General features: G+C 40.7%; 1 protein-coding gene across 1 annotated transcript in view; it reads left to right on the forward strand.

Annotated features, from left to right (window-relative positions):
* ptenb (phosphatase and tensin homolog B) overlaps positions 1–18263 on the forward strand; it is a 109024-nt gene that overhangs the window by 80402 nt on the left and 10359 nt on the right. The window contains exons 4-7 of the mRNA XM_055647261.1: positions 6031–6074; positions 6676–6914; positions 11913–12054; positions 14382–14548. Coding sequence (XP_055503236.1) covers positions 6031–6074; positions 6676–6914; positions 11913–12054; positions 14382–14548 — 592 coding nt within the window. The remainder of the gene's footprint in view (positions 1–6030; positions 6075–6675; positions 6915–11912; positions 12055–14381; positions 14549–18263) is intronic.

Consider the following 18263-nt stretch of genomic DNA (forward strand, 5'->3'; position numbering starts at 1 on the left):
AATTTAGCCTGTACACTGGTTGCATTTATTGAACAGTTATGTACCGAGTGTCTACAGTTGAGTATAACGGATAGCATTAGTCATCTGGAAGCCTGATGCAGCTTGTGTACCTTTACTAAACTTTAATCTAGATCATTTTGACTTTGAAACTGACTTGTTTAAAATGATAGCATCTATCTTCAGCCTTTGCCTGCCTAATTAGATTGCAGTAATGTTAAAGGATATATTGCGACAAACTAGTCTGAAGAAAGGTCCCGACTTGAAACGTCGCCTGTCCATGTACTTCTCAGATGCTGCCTCATCCGTTGGATTAATCCACTCTGAAAAAAGGGTCTTGACCTGAAACTGCACCTATTCCTTTTCTCCAGAGATGCTGCCTGACCCACTGAGTTACTCCAGCTTTTTGTGACTATCTTCAGTTTAAACCAGCATCTGCAATTCCTTCTTACACATCGTGAAGTTTCAAATTTCAGTTCAGTGTTACACAGCCTATCTTAAAATGAGCAGAGGCTCAATGGACAGATTTAGAGCAGAGTAATTTGGTGGGATTTCTGAGGAATCAAATTGGGCTACCTCTTGTGTAATGCAGTCATTCAGAGACATAAAGAGCCTCAGTTATACTTTTCACAGCAGGCTGCCCCACAAATAGGTCACTGGGAAAGAATGTTTGACTGGAAACCTATGCCCAGACATTAGTGCCATTGGAACTAAAATTTAAGGCAGAGTCCATCATGCTGCTGCTCCCGGTTTCATGCCTTGTATTGCTACTAATATCTTACCAGAAAAATGAATTTGCAAAGAAAATCATCTGACTTTTCCCAAGACAAAATAAACATTGGCAGGTGTACTAAGGAACTGCAGTTGGGGTGGGATTTAGACGTAGTCTGAGGCGTGTTTGCGGCTGGGATTCTCGCGCAAGAAGAATGTGGGTGTGGGCATAGCTTTCGACCATGCACGAGCATGACCACGAGTATGATTAATATGTACTTGTACAAGAAGTTTGGATGAATTATCTTACTGTTTTTACCACTACAATAAAGAAACTATTAATCAAGTGACTGTGTTTGGACGATTCATCTTTCGACGGCTTTGAATGTCTCAGTGAGAGCTCATGGGTGCATATCGATTATCTTCTGATCCCCTGTCTTCAATTAAAGTGACTAAAGGACTAAATCCTTGAAACAATATAAAAATCTGTCACCACACCAAGTTTGCATCAAGTATTCAAGAAAATATTCATGTGATAAAACCCTGTGAACCAAAATCATCGGCTTGAGACTTTGGCTACAGCCAAGTCATTGGATGGGCGTGCATGTATGACTGTGTATGCTTGGGAGCACTAAAGTTAACGACCATCATACAATGAAGACCGCTTCACCAAGATTTGGAAGGAAGCCCTCATTGTCTACAGAGGAATTGCATCTTTGTAAATCCATTGCACCAAATTCACGGCAGAATGGAAGCCATGTCACGGTTTACAGCCTTAATTCAAGGAAACAGTAGTGAGAGATTAATGTTATTTAGTTTGTTGTTGTCACGTGTACGGTTGCAGTGAAAAGAGCTCCTGTGTGCTATCTAGTCAGAGAAAAGACTATACATGATTACATCAAGATATCCACAGTGTACAGTTACACAAGGAATAACATTTAGTGAAAGATGAAGTCCAGTAAAAACTGAAGTCCAGTGATAACAAATAGTCCATGGGCTTGCGATGAGGTAGGTGGTAGATCAGGAGCACTCTCCATTTGGTGATAGGATGGTTCAGTTGCCTCAAATTGTCCCTCAATCTGGAGGTATGCTTTTTGTACCTCTTGCCTGTTGGGAGAGAGAAGAGGGAATGTCCGCGGTGAGATTGGTCCGTGATTATGCTGGTGGCCTTGTCGAGGCAGCGTGAAGCGTAGATGGAGTCAATGGAAGAGGGGTTGGTTTGAGTGATGGTTTGGGCTATGTCCACAGCTCTCTGCAATTTCTTGTGATCTTGGGTGGAGCTCATCAGTGATGGTTAATAACAAGTCTCAGTGGAACAACAGCAGCCTGAACAAAGACCTCATCACGACTGGTGGAACCATACACAAGATGGCAAGCTCTAAACTTGATATGAACCAGACAAGGAAGATCATGGCCATTCTTACTGTCAATGTAAATGCCTCGCATTGTCCAGTTCAAAAATCTCCAGCCGTGGAATACGCCATCAAAAGACTGCAATCATTTTCAGGGAGCAGTGCAAACCTTCATGCATGCACACTGTATGCCGTAATTATGGGAATAAAAATGGCATGAGTCAGAATTGCCATTGAACTTAAGACTCGGGAAACCAGTAAAGGTTTTGATATTTTGAGACGCATCAAGCCAACTGAAGTAAAAATGTTTCAGGCAAGGAGAGATATATCATCCTGCTATTGATATTATTCATGCCGTGTGATGCCATTTAATATATTGCTGTATAATATGTATAATATATACACACACACTATATATATATATATATATACACAGCAAATATATTGTGTGTGTGTGTGTGTGTGTGTGTGTGTAGAGAGAGAGAGCGCTTGATGGAATGATTGGAACGAAGAGATGTGCTGGAAATTGCAAATCCATTGCACCAAATTCACAGTACATTGCAGTCTCAGCTCAAGGAAACAATCATGTGAGAAGCTAAAAGGAATCAATGGTGGTTAATGATAGGTCTCAGTGGAACAGCAGTGACCTGAACAAAGACCTCATCACACTCTCATGGAAGCAGCAGTGAAATAAGCAGCAGCACAAAGTATGGCAAGCCCTTGACTGAATGGTGATCTTGGTCAACACAAAAAGCTGGAGAACTCAGCAGGTCAGACAGCATCTCTGAAGAATAGGAATAGGTGCCTTTTCTGGTCTGAAGAAAGGTCTTGACCCGAAACGTCATCCATTCCTTTACTCCAGAGATGCTGCCTTACCCGCTGAGTTATGCCCCTGTCCCACTTAGGAAACCGGAACGGAAACCTCTGGAGACTTTGCGCCCCACCAAAAGTTTCTGTGCGGTTCCCGGAGAGGTTTTTGTCAGTCTCCCTACCTGCTTCAACTACCTGCAACCTCCAGCAACCACCTGCAACCTCCGGGAACCGCACAGAAACCTTGGGTGGGGCGCAAAGTCTCCAGAGGTTTCCGTTCAGGTTTCCTAAGTGGGACAGGAGCATTACTATCTTTGGTTTAAAACCGCATCTGCAGTTCCTTCCTGCACATTGTGATCATGGTAATTGAGCCTGTAGTCAATTAAAGCTTTCTCTAGCAAAATTCATCCTTGTGGTGATAACTGCCAAAATGAAATTCACATGTTCTGTTTTATTTTGTGATTGCTGTTGGTAGTGAAAGAGTTTACACTTTGCAAACCGCAGGTGTGGCTTTCAAAGTGTGAAATTCCTCATTACACCAGTGTTGAATGTAGTTGTTCATGTTTCACTTATTGCTTTTATCAGCCAGGTTAAACGATCTCTTCTAGTTTGAAAAATAAAAGGTATGCGGAAAATAAAATTAAGGAAAGAATGAAAATAACAATTACTTTCTTTTGAAGTCACTTGAACATCTTTATGAAACTGATCTTAATTAATCTTTTGCCAAGCAGAAAGTAGGGGGCTCTCTGTTCACAGTTCAATGTTGGTGTGTTTATACGGTCAAGGACACTTGCAGTACAGGTAGTTCTTCTGTAACGCAATAATTGCACTCCTAAAAAGCATTGCAGTATAGAAAATCACATTATTTAAACAATGGTGTCAATGGGGAAAGGGGGCCTGAGAGGCAAGAGTGCTTAAGACTTGCAATAACAACGTTTGTATTTCCTGCAGAATTTTCAAAAGAGCTTTAAAAGCTATAAGTTTACTTCTGCTTCAAGCTAAAAATACTAAAGGCTGTATGTTACCTTGTGTAATGGAGTGTAGTTGTTCATGTGTCAATGGAAGGGAATGCTTGTCAATTTCAATGGCCACCTAGGGTGAAACTGGCAGACTCTTTGTTCTTGAGTGGTAAATGATTACTGTGGAGAGATATTATAGAGACCATAAACTGAAATATTTCCCCCCAAGGCAGCTATCTTTCTGTTTGTCAATTTCCAAAGTTCTTTTCACGGGCTCTCTAGTTCCCAATCAAAATCGCGTTATAACTAGTTTGCCCCATATAATGCAAATAGTGTTCCCTAATTCAATGATTGATTGCATTATATCCATTAGCAATATGCAAACTTCAGTTGTACCAGAACGACCTGTAAATGGGTGTCTTGTTCACATTGTCAAGTGTCGACAGCTCTTCACATTTCATTCCCTCTTCTTCTCCACTTCATTGATATACAAGGTATTAGAGAATTAGGTGCCGCAGAATTGCTATTGCAATTTCTACGTAGCAGTGAGAAGGAGCATTCTGAATGTTTGAAAACCTGACCAACATATAGAAAATATTCTGTGTACTTCAAGTACAAAAACAAGCCATTTAACCCAGCTTATTTGCCTGTGTTTGTGCTGCATGTTAATTTTCCTTATCTCGCTATTTCGCATACTCTCCTACCAATTTTGTCTTTGTAGTGTGGTACTTTGTACTGGGGAATCTTACCATTCCCTTGAATTCCTCCATGTCATTTGATTTACCTTGTCCAAGATGTAGTCAGTACCATCTTCCAACCATTTCAAGTCCCTCTTGAATTCCCTACGAGGCTTATTGGGTACTGTTTAGTATTTATACCCATTGTTTGAAATGCATATGGGAAATTTTAAGCATTTTGGATAGGTTATCTGTACTCTTCTCATTTCTAATGATAAAATATTGACTGTGTCATTAAACATTCATTAATGCTTAAATAAGCCTTGAACATCTTTGGCATGTTTGGAAAGTGTCTTCTAAGTAATCAACCATGCCAAACCAAGTATTTCAATAGACAATAGGTCCAGGAGTAGGCCATTCGGCCCTTCAAGCCAGCACCGCCATTCAATGTGATCATGGCTGATCATCCCTAATCAGTATCCCGTTCCTGCCTTCTCCCCATATCCCCTGACTCCACTGTCTTTAAGAGCCCTATCTAGCTCTCACTTAAAAGTATTCCGAGAACCGGCCTCCACCGAGGCAGAGAATTCCACCCTCACAAGTGTGTGAAAAGGTGTTTCCTCATCTCTGTTCTAAATGGCTTACCCCTTATTTCAATGTTCAGGTCCTCAAAGTCCTTGGTTATCATGGTTTCTCAAGGAACAAGGCGGTTTGGACAGCAACAGTGTAATTTCCATGTTAAGTTATAAGTATCCTGCCCAGAGAAGTTGCTGAGGTTCTCACTAATACTTCTATAAAACATGTGTCAAAATATGCAAACAGTATAGTTTATAAAAATCACTTCATTTCAATGGTGCTTGTTATGTTTGGCCATTTTTTTGCTATGAGGGCAAAATAATTAATATTTATCATATTACTCAAAGTTATTAGATCAAGTGGTGTTTACTTACTGCCGACAGTGCAAATGCAGAAGTGATACGCTGCTCAATGCATTTGAATAAAAATCATTTGGCAAGGTGTTTAGTTTAGAGATACAGCTTCAGCCCACACGAGTCTGCACCGACCAGCAATCCCTGCCCAGTAACACTATCCTACACACAAGGGATAATTTACCAAGCCAATTAGCCTACAAACCTGTGGAGGAATGCCTAGGCAGGTCAAGGGGAGAATATACAAACTCCTTACAGACAGCACCCGGAGTCAGGTTCGAACCCCTGTCTCTGGCGCTGTAACTCTACTGTTGCCTGTGTTGGTTTTTCCCCAAAGCCAATAAGAGTGGTTCATTTCCAGCAATGACTAATGATACATCTGCCTTTGCCTTATGCTTTTGTGATATTTGGTGCCTAATTGGTTATGCTGGTGTCAGCAAATATTGAGTAATATGTAGGAAGATGATCTTTGGTATGGAACATTATTACTAACCAAATACTGAAAGTATGTTTAATAAGATAAATGCATTGTTAACACAATTTTATATTCTATTTCAGATGTAATGATTAACATGTTTTTAAATTTCCCTTGCAGATGTGCAGAAAGACATTATGATGCTACTAAATTTAATTGCAGAGGTGAGTGAACTATTACTAAAAAACTTCCATTGCAGATTATTATAATGGGTAAAACCTCGTGTTTATCTTACCTTTTACCAGAGTAGAAATATGTGAAAGCGTGCATAAAAGAGTTTAAAAATTGTTGTCATTTAGCATAGATAACTGATGGTAGAAACCACAATATGTTGTACAGATTGATTTTATAGCAAGTAAAGTAGCAATAATAATGCTCCCCTTACATTATAATGATTCTAAATCTTAGTGATAGAAGATACAAGTGCAGATAGCAAAATTATCAAATATATGCATTGGATTCATCTTTCAATACTGAATACCTGTGATCCTAATTTTATTAGAGCAGTTAAATAATGGTTTTGGTACATATAAATAAAGTATGTCCTAAATTTCTGTGCAGTATTCTTGTATATTTGCATTAATGGCCATTTGTGTTATGTTGTAAATTTTTTGAAAAGATCCCAAAGTCTCTACAAAGTTGAATATTTAATTTGCGATCAAGTCGTCAATTTTTTGCTGTGAGCTCCGTGCGCATTATTTGCACAATATCATTGTTCATGCGTTAGCTTATTTTTGTAAATCACTTATCTTTTTTTCTTCTTAGTCGCACAATATCCTTTTGAAGACCACAATCCACCACAGCTAGAACTCATAAAGCCATTTTGTGAAGACCTAGATCACTGGCTGAGTGAAGATGATAATAATGTAGCAGCAATCCATTGCAAAGCTGGAAAGGGACGGACAGGAGTAATGATCTGTGCTTATTTGCTTCATCGTGGCAAATTTTTAAAAGCACAAGAAGCCCTAGAATTCTATGGCCAAGCACGGACTATAGACAAAAAGGTCAGTGGAAGTGGGTTTAGAAGAGTATGGGCCTGTCCCACTTGGCGATTTTTTTTTTTTTTTAGGCAACTGCCGGCGACTGTCATAGTCGTAGCAGGTCGGCGAAAAACCAGCGACAACCTACATCATCCCGGCGACAACCTACGACAGCACCTACGTCAGGAGAAGTCAAGCTGGACTCAATGGCGTCAATCCCACTGTTGCTGAAAATTTTTCAACATGTTAAAAATTTAGCGGCGACCAGAAAGACGCTCCAACTTTTTGCGCGATTGAGGAGGCTACTCTCGGCGGACATATGGTTGCATAAAAAATCGCTCAAGTGGGACAGGCCCATTTAGTTGTACAAATACGCAACTGTAGTACATGATTGAATAGCAAATTAATATAGAGCTAATATTTGTTCTTAGCATTGGAATATTGGAAAGGTGTATGAAAATACCGATGTAGCTGATTAATGTGAAATGTCTTCAGTTTAATGAGAAATATCAATATATTTAATTGTCTTTTGCATCGCGCATGATAAACGATATAATTGTATGAGCATTTGACTGAACTTTATTGTAGGAAAATTGGGAATGTGGTGGCGTTACTAAAAAGCGGGCACATTCTGTTCTGGAGCAAAACATGGAAGTAAACAGTAATATTTATATGATTTGAGTTTCCTAACACTGAAGAATGGTGGTCTTAAACGCTTTTATGGTTCCAAAATAAGTTGTTTAGCAAAGTAATAAACAAGTGCGATGCAATTCTTTACTCCCAACAATTTACAAACCACATTCTGGTCAATTTAAGGAGCTGCATATTTTTGTTTTAACATTTTTAATATTTAATGCTTAATTAATTTTTTTAATTGTTAATATTCTACCTGGATGTTTTTTCAACTTTATTGCAGCTTTTGGTATGTTATTCCTTTATTTATGGAAATAAGCAAGTGTTTTAAATAGTGGCCTCAGCTAGATTGGTCACCTCCGGGACTTGCATAAATAGACTCCTAGATCATGGCACACCAGCCAAGTTTATTTAGTTTGTCTCCTGTCACTTTCCAAACCAATTGCATCTCTCTTGCATCTATACATTTAAATTTTATCTGCCATCTGTCTCCCACTTTTATCAGCCTCAGCATCTTCCCTTTTTCCCATTTATTAAATTTGTGAGTTTAGTTTCTATCGTTCGTTAGTTTCTTAACCATTGTCTTATCCACATAGTTACAGTATTTTAATCTGATGGAGTTAGTACATTTTTGGCACAATTTGACAGACTATTATCAACTACTTTTATAAACCATGACATCAAATTTCCCTTCTTGAACTCTCTCTCGTTTGTTAATGAACAAAAGTTAGCTAAAAATAATTTGCTTTAAGCCGGCTTAGACTAGATGTTAGTTAGCACTTTAAAGTGCAGGTTTTTTTCCTTCCCCACTGAAAAACTTCCCACTGCTGTTTTTGGCATGCAAGCTTGAAGTTCTCCCTCCTCTTGTGAAAAAGAATCGTCAATAGCTGTCATTTTCATATCAAGGGTGTCTTGGAAAATTTTGGCCAGAGACTGCAGTTTCTACCTATGCTTCCTTTAGTAATCTAGGATGCTTCAGATGACATTCTACCTTTTAACTGACTGAGGTGTCGTGGGCCGAACTCAACAAAACACCAGTGAAGGGAGGTGCCCACTTGATAACCCCAATGATATACTAGCATCTACAAGATTAGTTTGTATGTGTTTGTTAATATGTAGTCAGATTATAATTGAATATGGAGTTAGTTATTGTCCTATAGCATAAGTGGGTATAGGAAGTTTACACACTCTGTGTAGAAAGGAACTGTAGATGCTGGTTTAAACTGAAGATAGACAAAAAAAATGCTGGAGTAACTCAGCGGGGCAGGCAGCATCTCTGGAGAGAAGGAATGGTTGGTTTGAAGAAGGGTCTCGAAAGGTCACCCATTCTCTCCAGAGAAGCTGTCTGTCCCGTTGAGTTACTCCATCATTTTGTGTCTATCTTCAGTTTAGATGCTACTTTGGCTTTGGGCTTGGTTTTCTTCGTTGAGTGCTTATCCTGGTGTTATAGCACACATACTTTGTGTTTTAAAAGTAATTTAATATGCTGCAAACCCTTGTAGAGACAGTTCATTATCCACTTTCATACTTCTGATTGGAGTATCATTAGCGGTGTCCTCTGTGCTGAGGCCAATGCAACTGCCTTCCATATGATTTATTTTATCACTAATTTCCCCATTCTTTACAAGTGTTGCCTTTTTAATCCATTTATTATTGCTAAGGTTATCATGATTATCCATGATATTAATGTTCCTTTTTTTACATTTTGGATAAGTCTCATTACCCTTTATTTTCCTTTCAATTTTTCTGTACTTCCTATATTTGGGTTGGTTCACCATGTGACCAATCATTCATTAAAATACCTTTAATCGTCAGGGATGTTTTAGTTTTGGAAACTCTTCCTTTCCTCTTCATTGTACTCAAACTATTACGCTTTGCCTATTTATTATTTGTAATTATTTAGAGCCGCACAGAATCATGGCTGGTAGTGGTGTCACCTCACCTTACTGCTCCTCGTGTGTAGGTAGTGGATTGGGATAACACAGAACTAGTGTGAACGGGTGACCCCTGGTCAGCGTGAACTCAGTGTGCCGAAGGGCCTGTTTCCATGCTGTACCTCTATACCAATCTAAACTTTCTTTCTAATCCACCTGGACTAGAACCCTAATCAAACCACTGAAGGTACCTTCTGATGAATATGTTCACATTTGAATGCTCCTTGATTTTTTTCAATATCAATTACTCCCACAATATCTGGTATTCATTTTCGTTTTGTAGTGTTTACCAATGTTGTTTGTTCTTGGTCTTTGTATTTAGTTTGGGAACTCGAGAAGCTAAATATGCTTTAGAAGTAAACTTTAGATATATACTCCAGAAGCAAAATAGATAATAGTTTAATTACAATAATGTTAATTTCGTCCTGGTTTAATAATTTTAGAGCATTTATCAGCAAGTTCCCACCCATTTAGTTAAGATTAACTTAGGCTGTTGATAGACACACAATGCTGGAGTAACTCAGTGGGTCAGGCAGATTTCTGGAGAAAAATAATACGTGGCATTTCGGGTTGAGACCCATCTGTCTCAACCCAAAATGTCACCTGTTCCTTTTTAATTTAGACCACGCATTACAAGATAGTGCCAATATATTTCCAAAAAAATCATCTGATATATCACGGCGGCACAGTGGCGTAGCGGTAAAGCTACTGCCTTACAGCGCCAGAGACCTGGAATCAATCCTGACTATGGGTGCTTGTCTGTATGAAGTTTTACGTTCTCCCTGTGGCCCGCGTGGGTTTTCTCCTAGATCTTCGATTTTCTCTCGCACTCTATAGACGTGAAGGTTTGTAGCTTAATTGACTTGGTATAAAAATGTAAATTGTCCCGAGTGTGTGTAGGATAGTGTTAGCGTTCGGGTATCGCTGGTCGGTGCTCGACTCGGTGAGCCGATTTCCGTGCTGTATCTCTGAACTAAAACTAAACTTAAAAAATCACTTCACTAGAGGTGGAAGTGCTTTCCATGCACTTGCTGCCCTCTCCTTTGCAGGTAGTATTTGTTGTGTCTTGGGAGATGCTGCAAAGCACTTAGTAGACAATACATGCTGCGGGCATCGTTTCACAGCATGAAAAGCATAAATGTTTAAAATAATGGATGAAATATCCCTACGCTGCTTAGCCGGAGTGCTATTGAAGCTGCACGTGTTCCATCAATTTCTTGACACACTTGCTCTAGATTGTGAAAGGTTTTTGTGTTATTAATAAAGACAACAGCCTCTTAATGTGTAAGAAGGAAGGAACTGCAGATGCTGGTTTAAACCGAAAAGCTGGAGGAACCCAGCGGGTCAGGCAGCATCTCCGGAGAAAATGGATTGGTGACCTTTCGGGTCGGGACCCTTCACCATTTTCGTCAGCGATGCTGCCTGACCCGTTAAGTTAATCCAGCATTTTGTGTCTATCTTTAAATATAAACTAGTATCTGCAGTTCATTTTTATTTTAGCCTCTTCTTTAATGTCAGCAAGACAAAGCAGCTTCACCGAAGCCACGGCTAAAACACGATACCAATCCCCTTTATTCCTTCAGAGATTAGGGAAGTTCAGCATCTCCCAAGACTCTTGCCAGCTTTTACAGATGCATCGTAGAAAGCGTACTATTGGGTTGCATTACACAGCTTGGTTTGTGAACAGCTCTGCCCAAGACGGCAAAGAATTACAGGGAGCGCTGTCCGTCAAGCCTTCTGTACCTTGGCATTTCAAGTGCTCATCTAAGTTATGCTTCGCGTAACCTCTGCATTCCTCTGTGAGGTCGCCATTCGTTTTCTAGATCAAAATAAACTAACCCAGCCTATCCAGTCAGTCCTTGTAACTCAAATGCTTCATCCCAGGAGCACATTCTGGTGAATTTCCTCTGCACTGCACCTTCTCTGGTGCAACAACATTCGTAAATCACTAACTTTACGCAAGAATATTTCATAAGATCATGAGTGATAGGAGCAGAATTAGGCCATTTGGCCCATCAAGTTTCCTTTGCCGTTCAATCGTGGCTGTTCTATCTCTCCCTCCTAACCCGATTCTCCTGCCTTCTCCCCATAACCTCTGACATCTGTACTAATCAAGAATCTATCTAACTCTGCCTGTAAAATATCCACTGACGGCCTCCACAATCTTCCGTGGTAAAGAATTCCACAGATTCACCACCATTTGATATTATTGTTTGTCTTGCTTTTAGTGCACTGGTCGTACACTGTCTGTCGTCTCAAATATGTTATATTACTGAGCGGAGAATTTGGTCCATGCTAATTGATGCGGTGAAACTATAGAGCATGGCGTCATCTTTTTTGCTCCTGTTGCCAGATGTAAACTCGCTGCCATTTTACTCGGGGGTCTAGACTTTGAGCTACTCAAAGCAATGATGCTGTATTATTCATTAATGCATACATTTTTGTTTTTCTTCAGGGCGTAACAATTCCTAGCCAGAGGCGCTATGTATATTATTACAGCTATCTTTTGAAGCACAGATTGGATTACAAACCAGTGGCATTACTGTTTCACAAGATGCAGTTTGAAACTGTTCCAATGTTCAGTGGTGGAACATGCAGTAAGTTTTAATTCCTTTTCAGAGATCAGAGATAATGCGAAAGGTAATATTATTACATTGCTGCTTCAGGTTTATGGTGGTCAGATTTGTTGATCAGTCAGAATTGAAATGCAGAAAATTATCGAAGCAAAGCTCTCGCATATTCTCAACAACATTTAAACTATAAGCATTTTAAACTGACCATTCCAATGCTAGTTAGCATTGTTTGCCCAATAACACATTAGACTGCTCAACTGAGAAAAATCTGAACAAAAATTATTGAATAGTCATTTATGAGGCTAAGTGGAATATACCCAGATTATAAGGTCATGAATCATAAGGTTATAAGTGATAGGAGCAGAATTAGGCCATTCGGCCCATCAAGTCTACTCCGCTGTTCTGATCTATCTCCTTCCTAACCCCTTTATCCTGCCTTCTTCCCATAACCCCTGACACCAGTACTAATCAAGAATCTATCCATCTCTGCCTTAAACATATCCATAGATTTGGCCTCCACAGCCTTCAGTGGCAAAGAATTGCACAGATTCGCCACCCTCTGACGAAAGATATTCCTCCTCATCCCCTTCCTAAAGGAATGTCCTTTAATTCTGAGGCTATGACCTCTAGTCCTAGACTCTCCCTCCAGTAGAAATATCCTCTCCACTCTATCCAAGCCTTTCACATTTTGGTACGTTTCAATGAGGTCCCCCTCATTTTTCTAACCTCCAGCGAGTACAGGCCCAGTGCCGTCAAACACTCATCATATGTTAACCCACTCAATCCTGGGATAGTTTGGGAGGGACTAAAACTAAAGTTTGAGCAGATTGCTGCTCCACATTTTACCCACAGAGCTATTGATTAATACATAAAACTTAATTCAGGTGGTCAATACCGCGTGGGGTGATGGTGGAGTGCTAACAGTTGACTGCTCCTTAAGATTGATATGTGCGTATCAAACTAAGTCCTATTAGCCGTGGTGATCTATTAACTGTATGTGCAGGATGTAAATTGGCTGGAAATTATTTGGCAATTTCATTTCCTGCTGCTCCTAAAATTTCGATTCGCAACTTGAATATTTTGGAGATAGACATAAACTGTTGGAGTAACTCAGCGGGGCAGGCAGCATCTCTGGAAAGAAGGAAAGGGTGACGTGTCGGGTCGAGACCCTTCTTCAGATTGAGTCGGGGGGGAGGGAGATATGGAGGGGTATGGTGCGAAAACGAAAGATTAAAGCAGACAATGATAAGAAATGTAGAATGGTTCTTTGTTAGCTTTGGGGAAGGTGACAAGGATGCATACGATCAGTAAAATTAATCCAAAATTAATATTTTGGAACCCCATTGCAGCTTGAATATGTCTATTTACAAACCAATTTACAAACTGGGCTTCTCTGAAACGCCAAATTATGTAAATATTTCACAATAGTATAACCTTGTGATACGAGTGATGTTGCCCTGACTTCATGTAGGATCCATTGCAAGAAAGGTTTTTATTCTCCGGACAGAGTAGATTTACACCAATATCCCACAATTACAAGGCCATGTGCTAACTCGCTCTACTATTGTTATTCTTCCTTTCCCACTCAAAATATATCTTTTAAAAAGACGATTCGCATTTAACTGGACTTTCACAAGTTTCTGACAAATGCTCAAATTGATTTGTTTCAAATCCTTTGACACAGTTGAGAAATGTTAGTTTCTATAGTTGTGAACAGTTTGACACATCCCACTCCCGTTTCACTAAAAAAGATGTGCTTTAGAACAATTCTAATGCAACAAATGAACAGAGAATGCAATAATGGAGCGATGAAGCAAAATTTCCTTTCGTTTTTCAAGATCACGCAATGCTAAGATTCCCATAATTTTTGCTTAATTGCATGCCTTTATATATAAAAGTGAAACTAAAAATTACACCACGTGAATTTCTGAATTATGAATTCACTTTTTATAGCATGCCCTTTTATATACGAGGAGCCCATGATCAACCATTATAGAGATGGTTTATTATTTGCAGCTGAGTTACTGGAAGATAAATGCTATGGCAGATTATATCTATGATATTGATTGACTTTATTGTCACATGTGACAAGTCACCGTGAAATTCTTTGCATGCACACGCAAGGTAGTTGCCGTGTAAAGGGCACTTAGAAAGTTACATAGTATCCCGCTCCGTCCTCTTCTTCTCCCTCCATCACAGCTGTCCCCCCCCCCCCCCCCCCCCCCCCCCCCGTCCCCCACCCACGCGGGGTCCTCCTTTGTTCTTCCCCCTCCCACCCCCACGCCAATCCTCAAACAAACACCTTTAAGTTTGGAAAGGACTGAAAAGCGAAATCTTTTATTTATTCTTAGATCCTATGTTTGTGGTGTCGCAACTAAAGGTGAAGATCTTCACTTCCTCTTTGGGACCGACCAGACGTGAAGAAAAGTACATGTATTTTGAGTTTCCTCAAGCTCTACCAGTATGTGGAGATATTAAAGTGGAATTCTTCCACAAACAGAACAAGATGATGAAAAAGGTTTGTTTTTATTCATTATTAAGTCATTACATGTCAACGGTGCAACTAGCTTATTGTACACCAAAGAGTGACATCTTTTTTTTTGTGAAGTTTCATGTTTCAATTTCCATGCATTCCAGTTACAAGATGAGTACAAATATAAATAATTATAACATTTTCTACTTGTTTGATTTTTTTTTTTTCATTCCTCCAATTTAATTTAATCATCATTTGAATTTGATTCCTTTATTGTCATTCAGACCTTTTAGTCTGAATGAAATTACGTTGCCTGCAGTCATACACAATAATAATAAATAACAAAACATACAATAAACACAAATTAATATCCACCACAGTGAGTTCACCAAGCACCTCCTCACTGTGATGGAGGCAAAAGTCTTAGTCTCTATCTCTTCCCTCCTTGTTCTCCCTCTGTGCTGAGGCGACCCAGGCCGAAGATGCCGCCATCCAGTCCAGCGGATCTCCGTGGTGATGTCGCCGATGCCGAAAGCCGGAACGCCGTCTCCGCTCCGAGTCGGCCCGCCACAGCCTCTCAGCTCCGAGTCCAGCTGCCTCAGTGAGTTGGGCCACCACTGCATCAGCTCCAAGTCCCGCTGCCTCAGCTCCGAGTCCCACTGCATCAGCTCCGAGTCCCGCTGCCTCAGTGAGTCGGGCCACCGCTGCATCAGCTCCGAGCCCCGGTGCATCAGCTCCGAGTCCCGCTGCATCAGCTCCAAGTCCCGCTGCATCAGCTCCGGGCCCCGCTGCCTCAGCTCCGGGCCCCGCTGCCTCAGCTCCGAGCCCCGCTGCCTCAGCTCCGGGCCCCGCTGCCTCAGCTCCGGGCCCCGCTGCCTCAGCTCCGAGCCCCGCTGCCTCAGCTCCGGGCCCCGCTGCCTCAGCTCCGGGCCGCTGCCGAAAGCTGGAACGCCGCATCAGCGAGCCGGGCCGCTGCCGCTACAGCCCTTCAAAATAATTCAAAATAAAATAGCACTTTACAAATTGAAATGTAATTTATTTGGCAATAAAAAACAAGCACAATACTAACCATTGCCAGACAACAATATAACTGTGAGGCATTGTAAAGATCCAGGGGCTTTAAACAGGAACTGTGGAAAATGTAAACAATGTCCTCTGGTCTGAGCCGTTGCAGCTCAGTTTAGTTTAGAGATATAGCACGGAAACAGGCTCTTTGCTACCGATTAGGCGGTCCCTACACATTAACACTATCCTACTCACGCACTAGGGACATTTTTTACATTATTTTACACCAAGCCAATGAACCTGCAAACCTGTACGCATTTGGAGTGTGGGAGGAAACCAAAGATCTCGGAGAAAACCCACGCAGGTCACTGGGAGAACACACAAACTCTGTACATACAGCACCCAGGATCAAATCTGGGTCTCTGGCGCTGTAAGGCGATAACTCTACCGCTGTGCCACCATGCCTCCCGCTTGGACAAGCAAGGCTAAAAATCCACTTGTGTTATCTAATCTGTCTTGATATCATCTAGTTTTACAATAGAAATTTTATTTCCATTTGTGATGCTGGACATTTAAGGAAAATTCTCTTGCTTGTAATTTTCTCCCACTCATAATAAAATCACCATTTTGAGGCAATTATTACTTGGAAATATGTTCTTTGTTTGAAATGCGAAAATACCACAACAGTGGCTGAATTTCAAGTTACCTGAGGCAAAGAACTGAAAAATTCATGTTCCCTCAAAGACAGCGTGGTCAATTTTTGGCAACATATCAGAGGAACTCTCTCTTATTGTCTTCAATTTATGTGCATTATCAGATACAGTGAACAAACAATAATCCAACAATGCATTTTAACTAGTTTTATTTAATTCCGAATATCTTTTATTGCTGTTGTTGCAACTGACACATTTTGCCATTTTATTTTTGTTTTGCATGACTGGAATTTTTCATAATTAAGGATGTGTTAGCTCACAATTGCATGTGTAATGAATCTCTGCTAGAGCATAAACTAATGCAGCGAGTCAGGCCCAGAACTCCATTCTTGGTACCTGTGTTCAGATTAATATGATTGCAATCTCTTTCAGAATTCTGCAAAAACTGCAGAATTTTATAGCACAAAAGTTATTGTTCAGTTCGTTGTGTTCGCTGACTATATATGCTGCAGAAATGTTTCCTGCTCTTTGGTAACTTTATATCTTCCTATGCAGTGGATTGCTTACCATTTTTGGTGTTCTCTACTTTAGTGGAAGCAGCTCCAATATCTACCCTGTATCAGTAAATATCAATTCTGGTGTTCCAATCCAAATCGTTAAAAATATTATGTGAAATATACCCACATTTCCAACTTCTCCTTTAACCATTTGCCTTTATGAAATGTGTATCAGTTTACAAGAACTCATTATTTGGTTATGACGCAATTGCCTCAAATTTCTAATTAATTGTTAATCCGGTGTGGCGGCGCCTTGTGGCAGCGGCTCGACTGCAGTCCGTCTGTCTTCTTTTTGTCCTGTTAGGTGTATGTTTTTGGTTTTAGTTTTACTTTATTTTTAGCTGTGTATATGTGGGGGAGATGGGGTGGGGAAAATTTTTTAATCTCTTCCCTGAACAGGGACGCGACCTTTTCCCATTGAGTCTCGGTTGTTGGTGTCTAACATCGTGGAGCTGGCTGGAATCGACCTGGGGCTCCAGTCGCAGAGCCTGCAAGCTCACCATCGCGGAGCTGGCTGACTTCGGAGCGCAGAGCACTTTGGTGGCAAGTGGCTGCTTCGGAGGCTTCGGCTGCTGGCCCTGAGGACGGTAACATCGGGAGCTCGTGGATCCCCGGTGGTAGACCGCTTTTCGGAGCTCCCGCAGCGGCAACTTCGCCCGCCCGAATCAAGGGGTTTAAATCGACCCGGAGCGGGGCCTTACATTGCCCAGCACGGCTTAAAAGGCCGTGGGACTTACCATTGCCTGCCGGGGGGCTCGATGCAGCAGTTTGACTGCTTGACTGCGGGAGAAGAATACAGAACAGGGAAGAGATAAGACTTTTGCCTTTCATCACAGTGAGGAGGTGTTTGGAGATTCACTGTGATGGATGTTTGTGTGAAATTGTGTTAATTGTGTGTTTTGGTTTTTTGCTGTTATGACTGCAGGAACGAAATTTTGTTTGAGCCTTGTTGTTTAAATGACAATAAATGGCATTCTATTCTATTCTAATCACGGAGGCAATTGGACAGCTGATTCTGGGAGAGAAAAAAGTTGGAAGGTATTCTGAGTGTGGAACTAAGATCTGTTGTTTGGATTGTGATTTAGTCTGTATTTGATTATAGATTAGGAGCCGAGTGCTTAACTAGTCTTGTGACTTCAGTGTTAACATTGATGATCTAAACTCACACATTTAAACATGCATGCAATCATATGTACAATTTTTTTGTAAGTAGATAAGTACAGATAGACAATGAACGTTACAGTACAAATTGTCATGTGTAACTGGGCTCTCTTTTTAAAAATTGGCCCGTTAGAGATTACTCGTGACTGTTGTTCTTCAACTACAGCTTGGCATTCAACGCCATTGTCTCTTCCATGCTCCGTGTAAAATCAGGGAACTGGGCCTCTGCTCCTCCCAATGCAACTGGATCCTCAACTTCCTTATTAGCAGACCTCAATCTCAGTGCCGATTGACAACGTCTAGTTGAGCATCAGGACAGGGCCACCTTGATCAGCCCCCTGACCTACTTTCTACACCCTTTACTGTAGCTAGACCTGGCTCCAA

The sequence above is a fragment of the Leucoraja erinacea genome, chromosome 15 (genome assembly GCF_028641065.1).
Source record: "Leucoraja erinacea ecotype New England chromosome 15, Leri_hhj_1, whole genome shotgun sequence".
In the NCBI taxonomy this organism is placed as follows: domain Eukaryota; kingdom Metazoa; phylum Chordata; class Chondrichthyes; order Rajiformes; family Rajidae; genus Leucoraja; species Leucoraja erinaceus.